The 21106-nt window shown below is 44.8% G+C and overlaps 1 protein-coding gene across 1 annotated transcript; it reads right to left on the bottom strand.

Moving 5' to 3' along the window:
• Positions 1-284: 284 nt before the first annotated feature.
• On the bottom strand, positions 285-21106 carry MALL (mal, T cell differentiation protein like). Its single transcript, XM_074988430.1, has 4 exons — positions 20891-21106; positions 5637-5804; positions 1867-1989; positions 285-901 (listed from the first exon to the last, which is right to left on the bottom strand). The coding sequence occupies exons 1-4, from the start codon at positions 20984-20986 to the stop codon at positions 839-841; spliced, it is 450 nt and encodes a 149-aa protein (XP_074844531.1). The 5' UTR covers positions 20987-21106; the 3' UTR covers positions 285-838.

Here is a 21106-nt window from a genome sequence, read left to right as displayed (position 1 = left end):
CGTGGTAGCACACGCTGTTATCCGTTCATACACAGCCTGCACTGACTGCACACAAGAACACCAACGGTCAATGAATGAATGGTTTCCCCATGACACATTACCTGCCACCTATCATGACAACAGTGTTTTAGGGGTAGAGAGTATGTCAGGCCTGAAAAGAGTTGCTGACTGTAATGAAGTGGGAATATTTTGGTAATATTTTTAGGACGAGTGCCCGTGCCTCAGTTTCCCCACTATGCCCTATCCTTGGAACAGGGCTGTTGGCTTCAGAGCAAGCAGAGACCTAGGTGTGAGTGTCACCTAGCTGCATGTGCCTAAGTCTCCAAAGCAGCTGTCATAAGAAAACAAAGAAACCTTTATATTTTCCAAAAAGTTATTTAATAGAATCCTAGGGCTGGAGAAGACCTCAGGAGGTCATCAAGTCCAACTTCCTGCTCAAAGAAGGACTAATCCCAAGTAAATCATCTCAGCCAGGGCTTTATCACCTCTACCACAAAGTGATCATAGAGCCAGAAAGCCCCTGGACATGATCAAAAGCTGAGACATTGTGATACATGAGGAAGAGAAGATGCCAATATTGTAGGGTTGCTTGAAGAAGCTTTTCCCCAAACTATACTATGTTCAGACAGACAATACATAATACTGTATAAAAAATGAGACTTCAGTATGGATTTACAAGACAAAATATCCTTTATGAAGCAGATCCTGGCTTTCAATTACCTACTTTTGTACTGAATTCTGAGCTTAATCCAATTAAACCATTGGTTTTAGGTACACAAAGTCCAGGTGTTATAGGGCTATGTCTCTGTCATGCAATTGCTGTCTTTGACAGCAGTCTTCAGTGATAGTAGATTCTGAAGGCATGTAAAATATACAGCAGAGTAGTGATAAAAGCGAAGACCTGAAAAGGGATAAGGAAGAAAACATTAGTGGGCAATGAAATGACCAATTTTAGAATAATGTTAATCTATGACCTTAGGGATCCCCCCATGCCCTTTCTGCAACGGGTTTTATGTCCTTAAAATGCTCCTGCCAAGCTGTTGATGAAGAAAATCTAAAAACCCAACCACAGGAAAGCTCCAGGGCAGAGCTGATCAGAAATCAGATATTTCTGTCTTTCCCATTTCCAGTTGTGAGGAAAAGGCAAAAATATCAAAATTTGTCATGGCCCCAAAAATTACAAAAGCCTTCAGTTTGGAAATGTTGAGACATTTTGTTTCGGATCAGCCTGAGCCACCGCAATGACTCATGGGAGTTGTAGTTTGAGTGCATCATGCCCCCACTTTCCTGCGTGGGCTGGGCTCCCTGACGAGATGACATTTCCCATGGTAAACTGTAGTTATGGGCTCCTAGAATACAGTTCAGCCAGAGGGAATTTCACAGTGTATCATGGGAAATGTATCGGAGGGGCAGCCGTGTTAGTCTGGATCTGTAACAGCAACGAAGGGTCCTGTGGCACCTTATAGACTAACAGAAACTTTTCTGTTAGTCTATAAGGTGCCACAGGACCCTTTGTTGCTATGGGAAATGTAGTCTGGCAGGAGCCCAGCAGGAAGAACAAAGGCATGAAGATCCCAACTACAACTCCCATCAAGCACCACGGCAGCTCAGGCACAATCAAATAAATATCACACTGACGTGAAACTAAGCAGTTCAATTCATCGAGACAAGCCAAACAGTTTCAATTTGACATGACCTTAATCGACCTGAAATATTTTACCTTGATTTTTCCCAATCAATAGAAATAAAAACGCCACACAAGAAACAAAAATGGGGAAAAAATTCAGCAATGTTGACATTTTCCCATGGAAATGATATAGGAAATACAGGTGCTACAAAAAACTCTGCTCTAAGCATTCAACTTACGGAGGCAGCGACATTGATGTGATAGTATTGAACAGATTGCGTCTCAGAGACGATTGTCGCATTAGTTTGTAAAACCGCAGCGCTCATATACAGAATGGCCGTGGCTCCGTGATACAGACTATCCTGTGAAACAAGAGACAGAAGAGGCAGGTTTGTGATTTTAAAATGCACATTCACAGAGCAGGTGCCCCCTCATTGGTCACATAACAGCTGTACTTTCCAGCTCAGAAACACAGTTATGGCCCTTCAGCTGCTCCAGGCCTGTTTTTCAGTTTGACAGAAGTGGGAAGGAAGATGTTGGCATGGAACAATTTTTCTCAAGTTTTCAATTTGGACTGAAATCAGGCACGTGAGGGTCAAGCCCAAGAGAAAAGATTTTGCAAGTCACAAGCAACTTAAAGGCTTAGAATGAAAGCATCTTCCCAGTACTTACAGTCAATGATGCTACACTATGAATAGAAGCAAAAAAAAAATTAATTTCACATTAAGTTTGCACAGTTAAAGTCACAAAAAGATAGGAAAGGCCTGAGTTAAGGTTCAACAGCTTCATTAGCTCACAGGCATATTTTATTGTATATATTTGCTCTACAACTGCTTATATTCCCCATCTTACCTCTACACACTCTCAGACAATGAATCCTTGTGAGGCAGGGAAGTATGAATAGGGACAGGTCTACACTAGGTCTACACCAAGGGGACAAAGTCAAATCCTAGTGAAGGAAATAGAAAGGACCATAAACACTGCCAAATTAAATGTAAAAATATGGTAAGAAAAGACAAAAAGGAGTTTGAAGAACAGCTAGCCAAAAACTCAAAAAGCAATAGCAGAATGCATTTAAGTGCATCAGAAGAAGGAAACCTGCTAAACAACCACTGGGACTCCTAGATGATCGAGATACAAAAGGGGCACTCAAAGATGACAAACTCATTGGGGAGAAACTCAATGAATTCTTTACTTCAGTCTTCATGACTGAGGATATTAGGAAGATTCCCAAATCTCAGCTGTCCTTTGTAGGCGACAAATCTGAGGAATTATCCAAGACTGAGGTGTCATTAGGGGAAGGTTTGGAACTGATTGATAAACTTAACAGTAACAAGTCACCAGGACCAGATGACATTCACCCCAGAGTTCTGAAAGAACTCAGATGTGAAATTGCAGAACTGTTGACTGTGGTTCGTAACCTATCCTTTAAATCAACTTCTGTACCCAGTGACTGGTAGATAGCTAATGTAACACCAATATTTAAAAAGGTGTCTAGAGGTGATCCCGGCAATTACAGACCAGCAAGTCTAATGTTGGTACTGGGCAAATTAGTTGAAACCATAGTAAAAAATAAAATTGTCAGACACACAGAAGAACATAATTTGTTGAGTGAAAGTCAGCATATGGTTTCTGTAAAGGGAAATCACGTCTTACTAATCTATTAGAGTTCTTTGAAGGGGTCAACAAAGAGGTGGACAAGGGAAATCCACTAGATACAGTGAAGCTGGATTTCCAGACAGCCTTTTACAATGTCCCTCACCAAAGGCTCTTATGTAAATTAAATTGTCATGGGATAAGAGGGAAGATCCTTTCATGGATTGAGAACTGGTTAAAAGCCAGGAAACAGAGGGTAGGAATAAATAATAAATTTTCAGAATGGAGAGGGGTAACTAGTGGTGTTCCCTAAGAGTCAGTCCTAGGACCAATCCTATTCAATTTATTCATAAATAATCTGGGGAAGGGGGTAAACTGTGAGGTGGCAAAGTTTGCAGATGATACTAAACTGCTCAAGATAGTTAAGACCAAAGCAAACTGTGCAAAACTTCAAAAGGATATCACAAAACTGAGTGATTGGGCAACAAAATGGCAAATGAAATTTAATATAGATAAAAGTAAAGTAATGCACACTTGAAAAAATAATCCCAACTATGCATACAATATGACGGGGACTAATTCAGCTACAACTTCTCAGGAAAGAGATCTTGTAGTTATCATGGATAGTTCTCTGAAAGCGTACACACAGGGTACAGCAGCAGTCAAAAAAGCAAACAGGATGTTAGGAATCCTTAAAAAAGGGATAGAGAATAAGATGGAGAATATCTTACTACCCTTATATAAAACCATGGTACAACCACATCTTGAATATTGCCTACAGATGTGGCTTCCTCATCTCAAAACAGATATATTGGCATGAGAAAAGGTTCAAAAAAGGAGAACTAAAATGCTTAGGGGTTTGGAATAGGTCCCATATGAAGAGAGATTAAAGAGACTAGAACTTTTCATGTTAGGGATATGATAAGGGGGGATATGATAGAGGTGTATAAATTATGAGTGGTGTGGAGAAAGTGAACAAGGAAAAATTATTTACTTGTTCCCATTATATCAGAACTAGGGGACACCAAATGAAATTAATGGGCAGCAGGTGTAAAACAAATAAAAGGAAGTTGTTCTTCACACAGCACACGGTCAACCTGTGGAACTCCTTGCCAGAGGAGGCTGTGAAGGCTAGGGCTATAACAGGGTTTAAAAAAAAGCTAGATAAATTCATGGAGGTTAGGTCCATTAATGGCTATTAGCCAGGATGGGTAAGGAATGTTGTCAGAAGGTGGAGATGGATGGCAGGAGAGAGATTGCTTGATTGTTACCTGTTTGGTCCACTCCCTCTGGGGCACCAGCTATTGGCCACTGTGCGCACACAGGATACTGGGCTGGATGGACCTTTGGTCTGACCCCGTATGGCCATTCTTATGTTCTTAACTAAGTGACACAACTCCAGCTATGGGAACAGTGCAGCTGGAGTCAACGTACCTTAAATTGAATAACTGTGGCATGTCCACTGTGGGAGGTTGACAGGAGAAACTGTCCCATTGACTCCATTTATGCTTCTCATTCCAGTGGAGTATTGGAGTCAATAAAAGAATAATCAGCAGTCGATTTAGCATGTCTTTACTAGGTCTGCTAAATCAAGCGCTGGAGAATTGATCCTCAATCATCTGTCCAGCGTAGACAAAGCCTAGGCCAATTCACAGATGGGAAGCAGACAGACATATACCAGGTCACCAAAAAACTCTGCAGCAGAGCCAGGAATTGAACCCAGCTCTCCTGGCCTTAATCCTCAAACTATCTTTCTTCTTGAGTTTAGTGTTTAGAAGACAACAGGTTAAACTGTGCTTTCATCCATCAGGGAACAAGAATGGAAAATGCCGCACTTGTTTACTGTAGCTGAGGGATTGCTGTGAAAGTAGGTGATAATGAAAATGCCTTTGTGTGCTTAACTACACCAGGGTACCTTGCAACACTATATTAGCCAATTGGTTTGCAGCTATGAAGGAAGTCCCAACAGGTTTGAAACCTGAAGCACAAGGGACAGGTGGCCCTGCAACCTGCTTATTTTCCATATTTTAATTGACTTGCATCAGGTGCACATGCAATGTTAGAAGAGTCAAAGGAACCAGAAAGAACGTTGCAGAATAACCTGGGACAGTTCCATCTGCTGAACCCTTCATGTGAGAAGAACCAGTAAGGACATTGCAGAATAACCTGGGACAATTCCATCTGCTGAACCCTTTGTGTGAGAAGAACCAGTAAAAACATCGCAGAATGATCTGGCACAATTCCATATACTGGACCCTTTGTGTGAGAAGATCAAAAATGCAGAATACATGGGAAGGCAAGCAGAAAGTTGGTTTCAGAACTGATAGGTGAGACCTGAAGCTGAAAGGCAGTCACAGGAAGCAGAAAAGCCAGCACCGACAGCAGCACTTGGAATAACTGAGTGTGTTCTCACCACTATTTGCCACGAGTTGCTGTTTCTGTGATATCCAAACAGGTAACACATCAGGAACGTCAGCGAGAAAACAAAGGAACTGATTGAGACGTACATAACCCATCCCTGAAGTAGAGGGTAATACACTGTGGTAGCAGCTACAAGGATCCAGACCCAGCTTCCAAATATCTGCCAAAAGCAAAGGAGAAATCCGATGAAGTCCAACGAGAACCAGTGTTGCTCAGGTTCAGTCGTCACATTGATCATCATCCCTAGCTTGGTTGTCTCAATGTTAAGAAACCCTACACCTGCCCCAGGCCCTACACTCACTATTGTTTAATAGTAACAGAGAGGGAGCCGTGCTAGTCTATACACTATCAAAACAAAAAAGCAATCCAGTAGCACTTTAAAGACTAACAACATAATTTATTAGGTGAGCTTTCGTGGGACAGACCCACTATTGTTTGGATGGCAGCCGTGACTAAGAGCCTCACCACTGCTTAGGGAGGTTGTAGAATCTCCATAACTGGAGATATTTAACAGCAGGTTAGATGGACACCTATTGGTGCTTGGTCCTGCTCTGGGGACAGGGGACTGGACTCAATGACCTCTCAAGGTCCCTTCCAGTTCTACTGTTCTATGATTCTATCACCTGGGCCCCATTGTTCTGGGTACTGTACAGACAGCTGGTAAATTAGAGTCCCTGCTCCAACGAGCATACACCCCGAGAAAGGAATATTGGAATGTCCCCATGCAGAGACCCAGTGTACAGCCAAGCACTGAGGGCATTGGAACAGCTCCCCCTTTGTGACAAGGGAAGCAAAGCAAAGTTTAGGTCCCTGGAGATGTTCCAGTCGGCAGCAGGAACCGGTGAGAGTTGGGAGTTTCTCTGATGTCGTTTTGTTTCTTTACACGGAAGGTCTGACACTCCCATATCTCTAAGTGCAGACGGCACCAAGGGGCAGGACATGGCTGCTGTTGCTCCCAACACCAAAAATGCCCTTTTCTGCCTCCACACCTGGACCCAAAAAACTTCTCCTCAGGTTTCTTCTAGATCAGACCTCAGGCTTTCAGCTACTCCTTCGGTCTGCTGCTTTCTGATCCCACCCAGTTTCTTTCTCTGTATTTCTACACACACACCCAGTGCCTGGTCACAATCCCTAGCAGAACCTCCTGGCCACATGGTGTTACCGGTTCTGGGCAGGAACTATCAGGCTGTGGTTTAGGCATCGCTCTTTAAAAGTTTCTTGCAGCTGTCAACAGTGAGGGGTGACTTCACCCATCACATAATAGACCCAGAGCAAGATTTCTCCCAGCTCATGCCATAACAACATGAAGGACTGGATGGTAACACTGCAATCCTGCCAAAGGAAGGAGCAGCACACAGCTGCACTGTCCCGGGTGCAAAGTCTGGTTCCTGCTTTCCCTTTGCTCCAGGCACAATCCACCCATGCAGACTGCTGCAGTGGTCCAATGCACTCCATGGTATGAGGAAGGCACAGCCCAGGTTCCATCCTACCCTGCACCCTGGCAGCTGCCATCCCCTATGCACAGGCTTTGGAGATGGGGCAGGCCATGGTCAGGGCTTAGGTATCGCTGCACAGGTGTTCAGCCAGGTGCACTGCTGAGCCCTAAATAAAACCCTGCAGCATCCATGGTCTCCTCTGTTTTCCTCTGAAAATCTACATGCTCCATGTGAGCACTAGGGTAATTCCCTGAACTTTAAATTTATTTTGTGTTTAAAGCAACATCTTTGTCCTCTGTGTGCCATCTAAGGGCCCTTGCCATGGGCACACTCCCGGTGATGTGCACACAGAATGCTTCCTGTGACAGAGCCAGGGCAGCTGGCTTCAACTGCTTGGTCCTATTGGGAAGCAGGGGAGGAAGGGACCCACTGGGCTCAAGAACCCAGATGGTCACGGGGGGGACAACTGAAAAGAAAAATGGGAACAGGCCTAGCGGTCCTCAGGTTAAAATGAGGAAACCGGAAGGAAACACTGAGCAGGGAGTCCTGGACAGCACCCACCAGTCCCCGAAGGCATCAAGGGAGCAAGTGGACGCTGCCCAGAGGAACCCTGCCTAGATGAGTGAACAGACTAGGGAGCAAAAGTGGGCCCCATGGTTGCAGTCCCTCAACTCAGCAACAATTATTTGATGGAGGGCAGACATACCAGGAACTGGGTGAATGGTTTTCTGCTTCCTCCACAGACTTCCAGAGCCTGCCACCACATTATCCAGGCAGGCAGGCAGGCACTAGCAGCTAATTAACAGATTGCCTGAAGAAGCAGGCTAATTAGGCATCTGATTAATCTAATCACAGTAGGCTGATCGCCCAGCCTGCTGGGCTACTTTAAAAGGTTTCCCTCAGGTAAGGGAGGGAGAAGGAGACGAGCGAAGGACTGGGAGGAGGGGGTGTGGTGCTGGAGAGCTGAGGAACGAGTTCTTGTGCTGAAGAGGGAAACATTGACTCAGGTACGAGAGAAGGTACTTGGGGAGCCAGGGAAGTGGCCCAGGGAAAAGGCTGCTGTACTGTGGATAGGGGAAAAAACCCATCCGTTTTCTCTTGCTGGGGTCCCTCCCACAAAAAGTCTGCTCCTGGAAAAGGCAGGGAGGACAGATTACAGAGGAGTTTCACTCCAGTCCTCTGACTGTGCCAGTCATGAAAATGACGCAGTAAGATGTGACCCTGTGTCTCCTAATAAGAGACTATGGCATGGGTTTCTACTAAGCGAGACGGGAACAAACTCATGTAGAAATGTGAGTGAAATTCATACCAAAGCACATCATGTATTGCCACTCTCCCCTGCCACTCTGCACAGTTAGGTTCTGAGCAATGTTCCCCCTACATTTTTCCACCCTGGGCAGCAAAAAAAATTTTTATGTGAACCGAGGCATCTGCAGCTGTGCACCCCCAGCAGAAGCCCACGCTGCCCTGTGAGAGTGGCTGTTGGCACTCTGCTAATCAGCTGGAAGGAATCTGAATCACAGCTGAGCAGCTGTCCCTGAACTCAGCTTACAGGGAACGCTGCTCCTGAGTTTTGCAGGCCTCTCTCTGAGTCAGTGAGGAGGCAATAGATGAAAGTGGATAAACAAAATGCGCTGCCAGGACTCCTCCTATTGGATGGAAACTCTAAGCCTCCCCCTCCCTCCTGGTGTCCGGCACAGAGAGCAATAGGGAGCAGGAAGCCGCTGAAATCCACAGCTGGCTGCTCCATGCCTGAGGCAGCCTGAGGGCCAGATCTGGTAGCTTGGCAGCCAGATCCAGCGTGCAGGTCATATCTTGCCCATCCTTGGCCTAGAACATGAGTTAGTGGTGTGGCAATGACATTTGAAATCAGGAAGGCTCTGTAAAGCTGAGTCGTAGGAAATGTCTTGCAAATGCCAAGGAGGAAAGGGTGGGAGTTATGAAAAGGGACAAAAGCTTTCTGTATTTTCCCCCAGAACTCTTCCATAGGCTTGTGAGGTTGGACCTCCATAGCCCCTATGTCAACCCATACTGGAAGTCCCTCTGTCGCATGCCAAGTAATACCCCTAACAACCCTCTTGCCTAATGCTCTAGCTACATATCCAGTGGTCTTGAGCTCCAGCACTGCAGAGAGCACGTCACGCTTTCCCCAAGAGGCGGCAGATTGTAGATATGGCATTGCTGCTGGAGAAGGATGGCCGAGATGCTGGAACCTGACTCCATGCACCCTTCCCCACTGAATCACACGTATAGTCAATGACAGACAACATTGAGTAGGAAACATTATGTAGCTCTCCAGGGCTCAAGTTCTCCCCCTGAGCTGCCATTTCTGCCACCTGCCAGGTATCCAGTGGCCCTTTCAAAGCCACTGGTGTTCCTGACATCTCTCTCTATTGAAAGTCATCCATGTCAGGGGCCAATCCAGCTCCCATGGAAACTAATGGAAATACACCCACTAAGAGCTGGACTGGGCTCATGCTGGACACAAGGAGGATGTGATGCTTCTGAGCACCTCTCCCAGGACATGATCTTTGATTCCAGTGGTCACCCCCCATCTGCTTGTAGACTTGGACAGAGAAAGGGCTCCCAGCGTTCCCTTTGGGGAGAATGCCACTGCTGTTGTGAAATTGCTCTACCACAGTTTGAATCCTGGCCAGCTTGGGTGTCACTCTCTGGCACGCAAGGCAGCACAGGTGGGGCCGCTTCTTTGTTAGTCATGAGAGGCAATTTAGAATGGGTAATTGCATTTTTCAGGCATTTAAAGCCACTTGACCTTCATCTTTGTGCTGCGCATTCCGCCCCTTGGCGTTCACTAATTGCGCAGCAACGCTGGGCCCATTAGCTCTCCCTGCTTCCCTACTGCACACGCCATCCTGTTCACTCACCTTTTTCCCACACCCAGTTTTCCGGCACCCCCTCACCGCTGCACCAACCTCAGCAGACTCAAGCAGGGGCTCTTCATTTTTCACCAGGGAGCAAACCAATCACTTCACAATTTCTTTGTATTGCCCTCTAGAAATGCCAGGAGTCACCATGGTCAACTGGGGGGAGTAAGACTTGATCTCTGACTATACAAATGGCTGAAAGGATTGTTTTGTGAACGCTGGAGGCCAAGAGTTCCCAGGCCTGAAATATTCTGGAACTTTCTGAGGAAAAGGAGGGGAAAGGTGTGAGTTTAGGCACCCTTCATTCCTTACTAAAGGTAAAGGTCTGGGATCAACTCTCCACAGCAGCAGCAGCCGACTGGGAGGTGAGTCACATGCCGAGGTACTGGCCTTCCCTTCTACAGGCTGCAGAACAGGCACTCTGTTAAGGATAGAATTAAATGTAAGAATAGAAATAATAATCTACCACTGACCCAGGCTTACCAGCTGTCACTCATCTTCCAACCCCTGTAAGCCTCAGACCCTCCAAATCCTCCTGCAGTGGCTGTTTCTTTAGGCCACAATCTCATCCCTTCAGGTCTTAGACAGACTCTCTCCACCTAGATCAGGGCAGTTATTTTTTGCATAGTTTTGTGTCCTTTGTTTGCTAAGGCCTTTGGACCAGGTCACACCAATCTGTGGGCTTCTTCCTGGGATCTGCACTCCCCTACAGTGGGGCACACGCCTCTCCATTATCCCTCAAGCTCCTTGTTCTCTTGCTGCCCAGGGCTGTGCTTCGTTTGCTAACTTTTGAGTGTTTAGTTTTGCGACCCTCTTGTGCTTTTAACATGGCGTTTGGCAGTTTTGTCTGTGATAGTCCCATGATAAGAGCCAGGGTGTTATTTAGTTGCATTATGCTGCTGCTACAAAAGCCACAGAGAAAGCAAAAAAACATCCAAAGACTTGTTACTGGCATTGTTCTTAACATTAGTGACCCAATCGTCTTTACTTCCATCAGGCAGAGTCCGTTAACTTACCCAGACCACCAGGAAAACAATCGCTAACACGCTTACAAATACATATAACTTTTAGAACAAAAAAGCCGTCCAGTGGCACTTTAAAGACTAACAAAATGATTTATTAGGTGATGAGCTTTCATGGGACAGACCCACGTCTTCAGACCATAGCCAGACCAGAACAGACTCAATATTTAAGGTACAGAGAACCAAAAATAGTGATCAAGGTTGATAAATCAGAAAAGAAATGATCAACGTGAGCAAATCAGAGAGTAGCATCTGATGAAGTGGGTCTTTGCCCACGAAAGCTTATGCTCCAAAATATCTGTTAGTCTATAAGGTGCCACAGGACTTCTTGTTCTCAAAGCTACAGACTAACACGGCTCCTCTCTGACACTAAATCAGAGAGTAGAGGGGCAGAATTTCGGGGGGCAGTCAAGAATTAGATTAAGCCAAGTATGCAAATGAGCCCCTATAGTGGCTCAGAAAATTCACATCCCGGTTCAAACCACGTGTTAATGTGTCGAATCTGAATATAAGAGAGAGTTCAGCAGTCTCTCTTCAACACATTAACACGTGGTTTGAACTGGGTGGGAATTTTCTGAGTCATTATAGGGGCTCGTTTGCATACTTGGCTGAATCTAATTCTTGACTTGCCCCCCCGCTTCTGCCCCTCTACACTGATTTGCTCAGCTTCATCATTTTTTTTTTTCTGATTTGTCCACCTTGATTACTGTTTTTGGTTCTCTGTGCCTTAAATATTGAGTCTGTTCTGGTCTGGCTATGGTCTGAAGAAGTGGGTCCGTCCCACGAAAGCTCATCACCTAATAAATTATTGGATGCGTCTACACTTGCATTCCTCTTTTGAAAGAGGCATGCAAATGAGGTAAATCAAAAATGCAAATGAGGTGCAAATTTGCATATTTACACCTAATTTGCATGTTCTAATTTCAAACGAGCTTCTTTCAAAAGAAGAAAGCCAGTGTAGACACTGCTCTTTCGAAAGTAAGCCCATCTTTGAAATAATCCTTCTTTCCTTTATTTAATGGGAAGAAGGATTCTTTCGAAGATGGGTTTACTTTCAAAAGAGCGGCATCTACACTGGCTTTCTTCTTTCGAAAGAAGCTCTTTCAAAATTAAAACATGCAAATGAGGTGCCAAATATGCAAATTTACACCTCATTTGCATTTTTATTTACCTCATTTGCATGCCTCTTTCAAAAGAGGAATGCAAGTGTAGACGCACCCATTTTGTTAGTCTTTAAAGTGCTATTTGACTGCTTTTTTGTTTTGATAGTATATAGACTAGCACAGCTCCCTCTCTGTTACTACATAACTTTTAGGAGCCTGTAGGTTTATACCAGTGTTAAAAAGGTGTGAGATCTAGATCTGCTTATCTGATGAATAACCAATGACACTAAACTGTTCAAGATAGTCAAGACAAAGGCAGACTGTGAAGAACTTCAGAAAGATCTCAGCAAACTGAGTGATTGGGCAACAAAATAACACATGAAATTTAATGTGGATAAGTGTAAAGTAATGCACATTGGAAAAAATAACCCCAACTATACTTACAATATGATGGGGGCTAATTTAGCTATAACCAATCAGGAAAGAGATCATAAGAACATAAGAATGGCCATATTGGGTCAGACCAAAGGTCCATCCAGCCCAGCATCCCATCTGCCGACAGTGGCCAATGCCAGGTGCCCCAGAGAAGGAGAACAGAAGACAATGATCAAGTGATTTATCTCCTGCCATCCATCTCCTGCCCTTGTACTGAAGGCTAGGGCACCATACTTTACCCCTGGCTAATAGCCATTTATGGACCTAACCTGCAAAAATTTATCAAGCTCTTTTTTAAACCCTAATAGAGTCCTGGCCTTCACAGCCTCCTCTGGCAAGGAGTTCCACGGGTTGACTGTGCGCTGTGTGAAGAAAAATTTCCTTTTATTAGTTTTGAACCTACTAACCATCAATTTCATTTGGTGTCCCCTAGTTCTTGTATTATGGGAAAAGGTAAATAATTTTTCTGTATTCACTTTCTCCACACCATTCATGATTTTATATACCTCTATCATATCGCCCCTCAATCGCCTCTTTTCCAAACTGAAAAGTCCCAGTCTCTCTAGCCTCTCCCCATATGGGACCCGTTCCAAGCCCCTAATCATCTTAGTCGCCCTTTTCTGAACCTTTTCTAATGCCAATATATCTTTTTTGAGGTGAGGAGACCACATCTGCACGCAGTACTCAAGATGTGGGCGTACCATAGTTTTATATAGGGGAAGTATGATATCTTTTGTCTTATTATCGATCCCTTTTTTAATAATTCCTAACATCCTATTTGCTTTACTAACTGCCGCTGCACAATGCGTGGATGTCTTCAGAGAACTATCCACTATAACTCCAAGATCCCTTTCCTGATCTGTCGTAGCTAAATTTGACCCCATTATGTAGTACGTGTAATTTGGGTTATTTTTTCCAACATGCATTACCTTACACTTACCCACATTAAATTTCATTTGCCATTTTGCTGCCCAATCACTCAGTTTGCTGAGATCTTTTTGTAGTTCTTCACAATCTGTTTTGGTTTTGACTGTCCTGAACAACTTGGTGTCATCTGAAAACTTTGCCACCTCACTGCTTACCTCATTTTCTAGATCATTGATGAACAAGTTGAACAGGATCGGTCCCAGGACTGACCCCTGGGGAACACCACTAGTTACCCTCCTCCATTGTGAAAATTTACCATGTATTCCAACCGTTTGTTTTCTGTCTTTTAACCAATTCCCGATCCATGAAAGGATCTTTCCTCCTATCCCATGACCACCTAATTTACATAAAAGCCTTAAAGATCTTGGAGTTATTGTGGATATTTCCTTGAAAACATCCACACAGTGTGCAGAGGCAGTCAAAAAGGCAAAGAGGATGTTAGATATTATTAAAAAAAGGGATAGAAAATAAGACATGGAGTATCGTACTGCCCCTATATAAATCTATGGTACGCCCACATCTTGAATACTGTGTACAGCTGTGGTCTCTTCATCTAAAAAAAAAAATAGCCTGGCACTGGAAAAGGTTCAAAAAAGGGCAACTGAAATGATTAGGGGCTTGGAACAGGTCCCGTATGAGGAGAGGCTGAAAAGATTGGGACGTTTCAATTTAGAAAAGAAGAGACTGAGGGGGCACTTGGTAGAGGTATATAAAATTATGACAGGTGTGGAGAGGGTGAATACGGAGAAGTTATTTACTTGTGCTCATAATACAAGAACTAGAGGACACCAAATGAAATTAACGGGTAGAAAGTTTAAAACTAATAAAAGAAAGTTCTTCTTCACTCAGCGCATAGTTAACCTGTGGAACTCCTTGCCAGAGGAGACTGTGAAGGCTAGGACTATAACAGAACTTAAAAAAGAGCTAGGTAAATTCACGGAGGTTAGGTCCATAAAAGGCTATTAGCCAAGGGTAGGAATGGTGTTCCTGGCCTCTGATCGTCAGAGGCTGGAGATGGATGGCAGGAGACAAATCATGTGATCCTTGTCTTCGGTCCACCCCCTCTGGGGCACCTGGCACTGGCCATTGTTGGCAGACAGGCTACTGGGCTGGATGGACCTTTGGTCTGACCCAATATGGCCATTCTTATGTTCTTAATTACAGACTAATCCAACGTCCACCGTGCTCAGTAGAAAGATTCTCACTGACTTCCTGGGTCTTTTAATTGAAGTGTCTTACAGCTCTGTGAAACTTACAATTCACAGTGGTTCAAAGGAGCATTTCTTTGTTTTCAGTCCATAGTGGTTCGCACCTCCTGCTTTTTGTGGGATCGAAACATCAAACTGAAACACAAGTTCAAGCTTCACATTGAAAGGAACCCCTGAGCTGTATTGGGATTGCTCAAAATGCTCACACACCCTAGCAAATCTTCCGATGGGCTCGGTACGAATATTCACTTTCTGATCAAACCAAGAAACAGGTATGTATCAGCACAGCTCTAATGATACTTCATGAGCTTCAGCAGGGTGTGTCTGCCTGGGTGTTTCCCAAGTCATTATCCTTCTGGGAAAACAGAAGAAAATTGCTGGGCATGAACAGATTGTGGACTTTCCCATGGAGTACCTATAGGACTTTGTACCACTTGTTACCTCTGTATGCCTCCAGTTCCTTTGTCCTGTGTTCACCATATTTCTCTGGTCAACTGCTCCTTCTACCCTCATTATCCCAGAGTGTGTTTAAAGACAAAGATGAAAAAAACCCTATTTTTGGAAATGTTCTGCTACAAGGGGAACTATGACCTCCGAAGCAGCAGAACCTGCCCAAACAGGAAAGCAATGATGAAGGAAGTCACAAATCAGATGTGACTCTGAAGTCAATCAGCAGGAAAGAAACAGGTCACAAGTGAGAGGAAAAAAATACACAGGTCACAGATGAGGTTTTTTAATAAAGTTTAGTTAGAAGTTTGATGTGATTCAATGGACCTTGCGTTGTAGAAGGCAGTAAAGGGAACAGCATAATGTAATGGGGTTCCCACAGAGACCTCTCTGGACAATTCATTTAAAACATTTACAAGGAGACCTATATCCAATTCCTTTTTATGAAGGGGATCAGGCGTTATTAGGATGTACAGCAAAGCAACCAGTGTCTGAGACCAAACACCACAAAGGTGAAGCCTATGGGAGATAAAAGCAGAACCACCTGCACAGCCTGGAACCTTGGCGGCAGATTGAAGATACCAGCACTGGAGAAGCCACAGAACTTGTAGAGGATGTAGTTGTAGCCATGTCAGCACCAGGATATCAGAGAGACAAGGTGGGCGAGGTCATATTTTTTATTGGACCAACTTGGTTGGCAAGAGAGACAAGCCTTAGAGCCCCCACCGAGCTCTTCTTCAGGTCTGAAAAAAGTGCACCATCATGCATGTAGCTGTGCCATAGAACTGACATTTCTTGAGTAGCCTTTTCATTGGAATGGATACCACCACGTCTTCCTGTGGATATAGACAAGGAGCTGTACCAGACCCTGCAGATACCCCCAGAGGTAACATTTCTAGTGTGGTTCTCTCTCTCTCACAGCCACACAAAGCTTAGGCAAGATGACAACTGAAAGAGGCCCCACTAACCCCAAGCATTTCTTACAACTAATGGACAGCCAGATGACCCCATTGTTACACATTTGGATTGGCTTAATTAGCAAGTCAGTGGGATCTGGAGATATGCACCAGACTGACATTCTCTGCAAAGGCGGCATGATAAGGGAATGTGGAATTTAAAAGGAGAGATGTGATGAAATGCTGAACTGTATGATACCCCTCCTCCCCAAGTGGCACTGTGCTTAAAAGGCCTCATTTAAACGATCCACAACCATACCTGGTGGAGCTCTGATAATGAAGGTCTGGTGTGTATCAGCTAGCTCTGTAGACAGTCCTGCACACAGTGCTGAAGAACATGGCAAGGGCCAGTGTTCCCTCGAATTTTTTCCATGCATGTATGGAATAAATTATGTGCACTGAGGCATGCATGGATGTGCACCAGCAGTAGAGCCACATGCTGCCAGCTGTGGGCCATCGTGGGAGCTCTGCTAATCAGCTGGGGGTGCCTGACTCTGTTTTGGGCAGCTGCTCAAGCACTTAGCTTACAGGGAACAGTGGCGGAGTGCGTGCCCAGCAGGAGGGACACCGCCAGAATGCTACTGCAAGCTGTCAGTCCCAACGGGAGGGCTACCCCTGGATGACATGGGCTGCTGGGCAGTGAGAATTATCAGCTAAGCTGAGTAATGAAGATGGCCACTGTAAGGTTCCTTTCTAGGGCAAGAGGCCGACTCCTCCATACACACTGAACTGCCAGCTACCTCTTGCTCAGCAAATGGAGAGTGTCCTGCGCAAATGCAAACTTTGTATCCGCATCCAGCTTTATATCTGCAAAAATGAGCTGAGGATATTTGCATCCACACACACACAGATGCAGAGACCTGCGGATATAAAGTGGGTATCCGTGGATTTGCAGGACTCTGCAGATGGGAATCTCTGGCTAGCAATAAAGATCACACTCAATGTAAGAAGCGTCAAACTTTCGGATACTTTTGCTTAGCACTTTTGTTGTCATCTTTCTCTTTTTCCCTATGGATATAGATAAGGAACGCTGAGATGTGGCTCTGGGGCGTCCCATGGGCAGGCCAGCAGGTTGCCTATATGATGACCTAACACTTGAAGGAAATGAATGAAACCAATTTCTTCCTCTACTCTCCAGGTGAGCAACTGGGGTATTTCATTCCAGAGAAGCCACCCACAACAACCAGTCCTTATAGCCAGTCCTTGACCTCCATCTATGTCTTCGTATGTAAATAACTTCCTGCTCCCCAGATAATCAAAGCATCTGATTTTGGATTTTTGGTCATAGACTTCAAGAGCTACTCCTGATTTAGATGAGACCTTAACATCAGTATCAGGGCCCAAATTCTTCCCTCCAGGAGGTCACACCTGCCCTGCTGTAGGCCACAGAAGTTTTGCCATTGGTTTCACCCTTTGTTGGGGGACTAATGCTGAAAACCAGAGCATTGTGCGCTCTCTCTCTCTTTGAATATTTGCTTCTCGCAAAGCTGCTCTGATTAATGATGCATACTTCTCAAAGGTGTTCCCTGACCCACCCTGCACTATAAACGCAGTGCCAAGAAAAATCTGACATTGAACTTTTCACCTCTTCCCCTCCACAGCCAAAGTGACAGGTTAGTTTCTATTGACTCAGGGCGCTCCTTCCACTGCCAGCAGCAAAGCCAGAAGCAAGCAGACAGGTTTTTCAGGAAGAGCTCCACTTCACCTTTAAAAATATTACATTCAGAAATCCAATAGCTCACTTCAACTAGACTGATCTCTGACGAATCCGGATCATTTGAGACTTTTGTTAGGACAAGAGTGACGGGGGACGGAATGTTACAGGTGTGCTGTTTCTGGAATCTTTGATTTCCTTCCTGTCTGGGACTGTGCTAACATCTAGTTTCTGGGTGTTTGGTTCTTGGGAGGCAGCATTTCAGCCATTCGGAGGGTGTGGTCTGGAGACAATTTGAACCTGCAGGGTTAGCGGAAAGCTCGCAGGGCTGCTGACAGATGCTGAGGATCTTTACATACAGTCTTTGGAAAATTTTCCTACAGACAGCAGCATTAGGACCTTCCAGACCCTCAGTTCACAGCTGTCAGCCTAGACTCTGCAGGTTTAAATGGCCAATTTTCTCCTTAGAATAAGAATTTCCCGGCGGTTGAGTGGCCTGTCCATAACCCTGGCAGAGGCCAAGAGATCCCTCAGTCATTCACCTCCCTGCCAGAGTCCCACAGCACAGCCTGATTTTCACAGCTGTGAACACCTGCAGCTCCCATGAGCCCCCATAGGGATTCCAGGTGTACAAAAGAAGGGCAGAGTTGCCAAGGTGTCGAGAGAGGCGAAACACATCCAGCAATCATACACACTCTCAACCTGTTACAACTTTTTTCCAATGCTTCCCTATCGGCTTTATCCTAGTAGCCATTTATATCCCATTTCTAAGCAAACAGTAACAGAGAAAGCCGTGCTAGTCTATATACTATCAAAACAAAAAAGCAGTCTAGTAGCACTTTAAAAGACTAACAAAATAATTTATTAGGTGGTGAGCTTTCGTGGGACAGACCCACTTCTTCAGCCCACAGCCATACCAGAACAGACTCAATATTTAAGGCACAAAGAACCAAACATAGTAAGCAAGATGGACAAACCAGAAAAAAAATTATCAGTGGGTTTTCTGGAGCGTAAATGCACAGGGCTGGGAGTCAAACATGGGTTCAGTTTGCAGCCCTGTCACAGACAGTCCACCTGTGTGATGTTGGATGCACATTTAATCTCTCTGGGCTGCAGTTCCCCATCTGTACAGAGAGGTTAATGGCACTGCCCTGTCTCCCCACAATATGACACTCATCCATCAGTACATTCTGCAGGGGGCAAAGAGGAAGTGTTAGGCTGGTGTCAAGGTTGTGGGAAAAACAGCCACATTTGGTTGTGTTATAATCCACTTTAAAAAAAAAAGAGTTTGCACAAACAACAAGAAGTCCTGTGGCACCTTATAGACTAACAGATAATTTGGAGCATAAGCTTTCGTGGGCAAAGACCCACTTCATCAGATGCATGTGGCTTATAAGAAGATGGGGGTGTTTTTCCCAGAACCTTGACACCAGCCCAAAATATGTGTTAGTCTCTAAGGTGCCACAGGACGCCTTGTTGTTTTTGAAGATACAGACTAAGTCAGCTACCCCTCTGATAGTTTGCACAGGCTCTCTAGAGAGGTGTTAGCTTGGGAGCAAAATCCTCTGAAAATTTGGCCTGCCCCAGTGTTGATTTTTGTATTTTGCTTTCTCTGTGGGTTTTATAACAGCGTAACACAGTTTAGTAATTCTTTCCCCTAAACGTAGTATTACATGCATGGCCAACAAACGCTGTGGGACAGAGTATAGAGATTGCAAAGCTAAGCACTCAAAGGCTAGCAAATGCCAGTGTTGTAGGTGCAACCCTGAATTGCAAGAGAACAATAAGCCTGAGGCATAAAGGAGAGGAGAGCGCTTTGCTCAGCCTTTCAGGGTGCAGTGCCTATTTGCAAATGCTACCAGCCTGCAATCACCCAGTAAATAGGACCCCACACTGATGCCCCCATGGTCCAAATTGCTCTGCCCCATCCTCACTTCCCTCAAAATCCTGTCTTATTCACCCCTCCTCTGAACTGCTATCCTTGCTCCAACTCTGCTCCTATACCCAATGCCCACAGCCTACACTCCAGCTGCAGGGTACTATGCATGGTGGAAAAGCTCAGCTCCTGGGTCCCAGAAAGGGAGAAGCCTCAGATGGAAGGGGCAGGGCTAGGGGGAACCAGGCCTCAGCACTGCCTGGACAGTACTGCACCCCTCCCAGCCAGCCCTCAGTACCACACAGATTAAATTGCCACTAAAGCCATGCGATGCAAAGAGTCCGGGGCTCTGGCCTCTGTTACTGCATCAGTAGACGTGACCCTTGCTCCTTGCCCCCCAATGGCAACACTGATCATGCTACAATAAAAAAAAATTCACAGTGCTGCGGCTCTTTGGGATAATCCCAATGGCAAATTTGGCTCATGAACCACTGTGATCTGAGTGTCACTGATTTCCATGCTATTTCATCAGTGTTATGTTCCTGGTACCACAGTTACCACTCATTTTGGCACAAAGCTGACAATAAAGACTTCAAATGCTGATGTTATTAATGCAAATGTCAGCTTATCTTTTCCTATGGCTGTCTGAAGAGGAAGCTGTAATTAACAAATACACCTAACAGACGTACAAGAAAGATGTTTGGTGCAGTCTGGCAGTTACAGAGGCAATGACTATGAACAAAACTTAATGACTGTATTGTATATCAAAGTACAACATCAATTGCCATACTATTAAAAATACTGCATTGCACATCCAGGACTCTGGACTAAGGACTATTAAAAAAATCTGTCATTGCTTGCACGTGACAAAAACTGACTGCATGATTACAACCTTTGATCCCCAGAAGACTTCAATACAGACAGAGGAAGATAGCTCTGAAGAAGAAAATGACAGACACTTTAACTACCAAGATGTGACTTAATACAAACATAAAACAACTTTCATGCCAGGCAAGGAGGACAAGCTCTTTTCGGCACTTTATGTGGCTTTATGGAAATTCCTGCAGTGACTCAGGAGCCTGCACTTCATTTTGGATGACTCCAGCCCTGAGACAGACCCAATGATTTTAATATAAGGAGCTGCAGAAGTAAACTTTCCCCCCACATAGCTGCCTTCTTACCCCAGATGCCTTTTGTGCTATTTCTGGATTCGCTGCTCCTTCCCAGCAATTTGAAATAGCCTTTAGTGTTTGCAATAGCAAGCAAGCCAATAAAAACAAACATTCAGTATACTTACTAGTTCTGGTAAGATAAAAGCATATGGCAATCTTATGAATACTCTTGCTCCTGTTGGTAACTCAGATTCGGGCTGGGTAACAGGTATAGATGACATCTCTTCTCTGCTCCGCTACAAGCTCAGCTCCACTATCATTGCTTATCTGTGCCACTCCACTGGTATACACAACTTAAAATACTATCCAATGACACACCCATCTGGATGTAATCAGTAAAA

Source organism: Carettochelys insculpta, chromosome 3 (genome assembly GCF_033958435.1).
Source record: "Carettochelys insculpta isolate YL-2023 chromosome 3, ASM3395843v1, whole genome shotgun sequence".
Lineage (NCBI taxonomy): Eukaryota > Metazoa > Chordata > Testudines > Carettochelyidae > Carettochelys > Carettochelys insculpta.
The sequence above is the reverse complement of the archived record's forward strand: the minus strand, read 5'-3'. Positions and strand labels throughout refer to the sequence as shown.

What these genes read in the sequence shown, in the direction of transcription:
- MALL (XM_074988430.1), bottom strand. Translation starts at nt 20,986, where the DNA reads ATGTCATCTATACCTGTTACCCAGCCCGAATCTGAGTTACCAACAGGA. An exon ending in GCAACTCGTGGCAAATAGTG is followed by an intron (nt 1,990 to 5,636) that starts GTGAGAACACAC and finishes CTTGTTTCACAG; the next exon opens with GATAGTCTGTATCACGGAGC. An exon ending in ACATCAATGTCGCTGCCTCC is followed by an intron (nt 902 to 1,866) that starts GTAAGTTGAATG and finishes ATCCCTTTTCAG; the next exon opens with GTCTTCGCTTTTATCACTAC.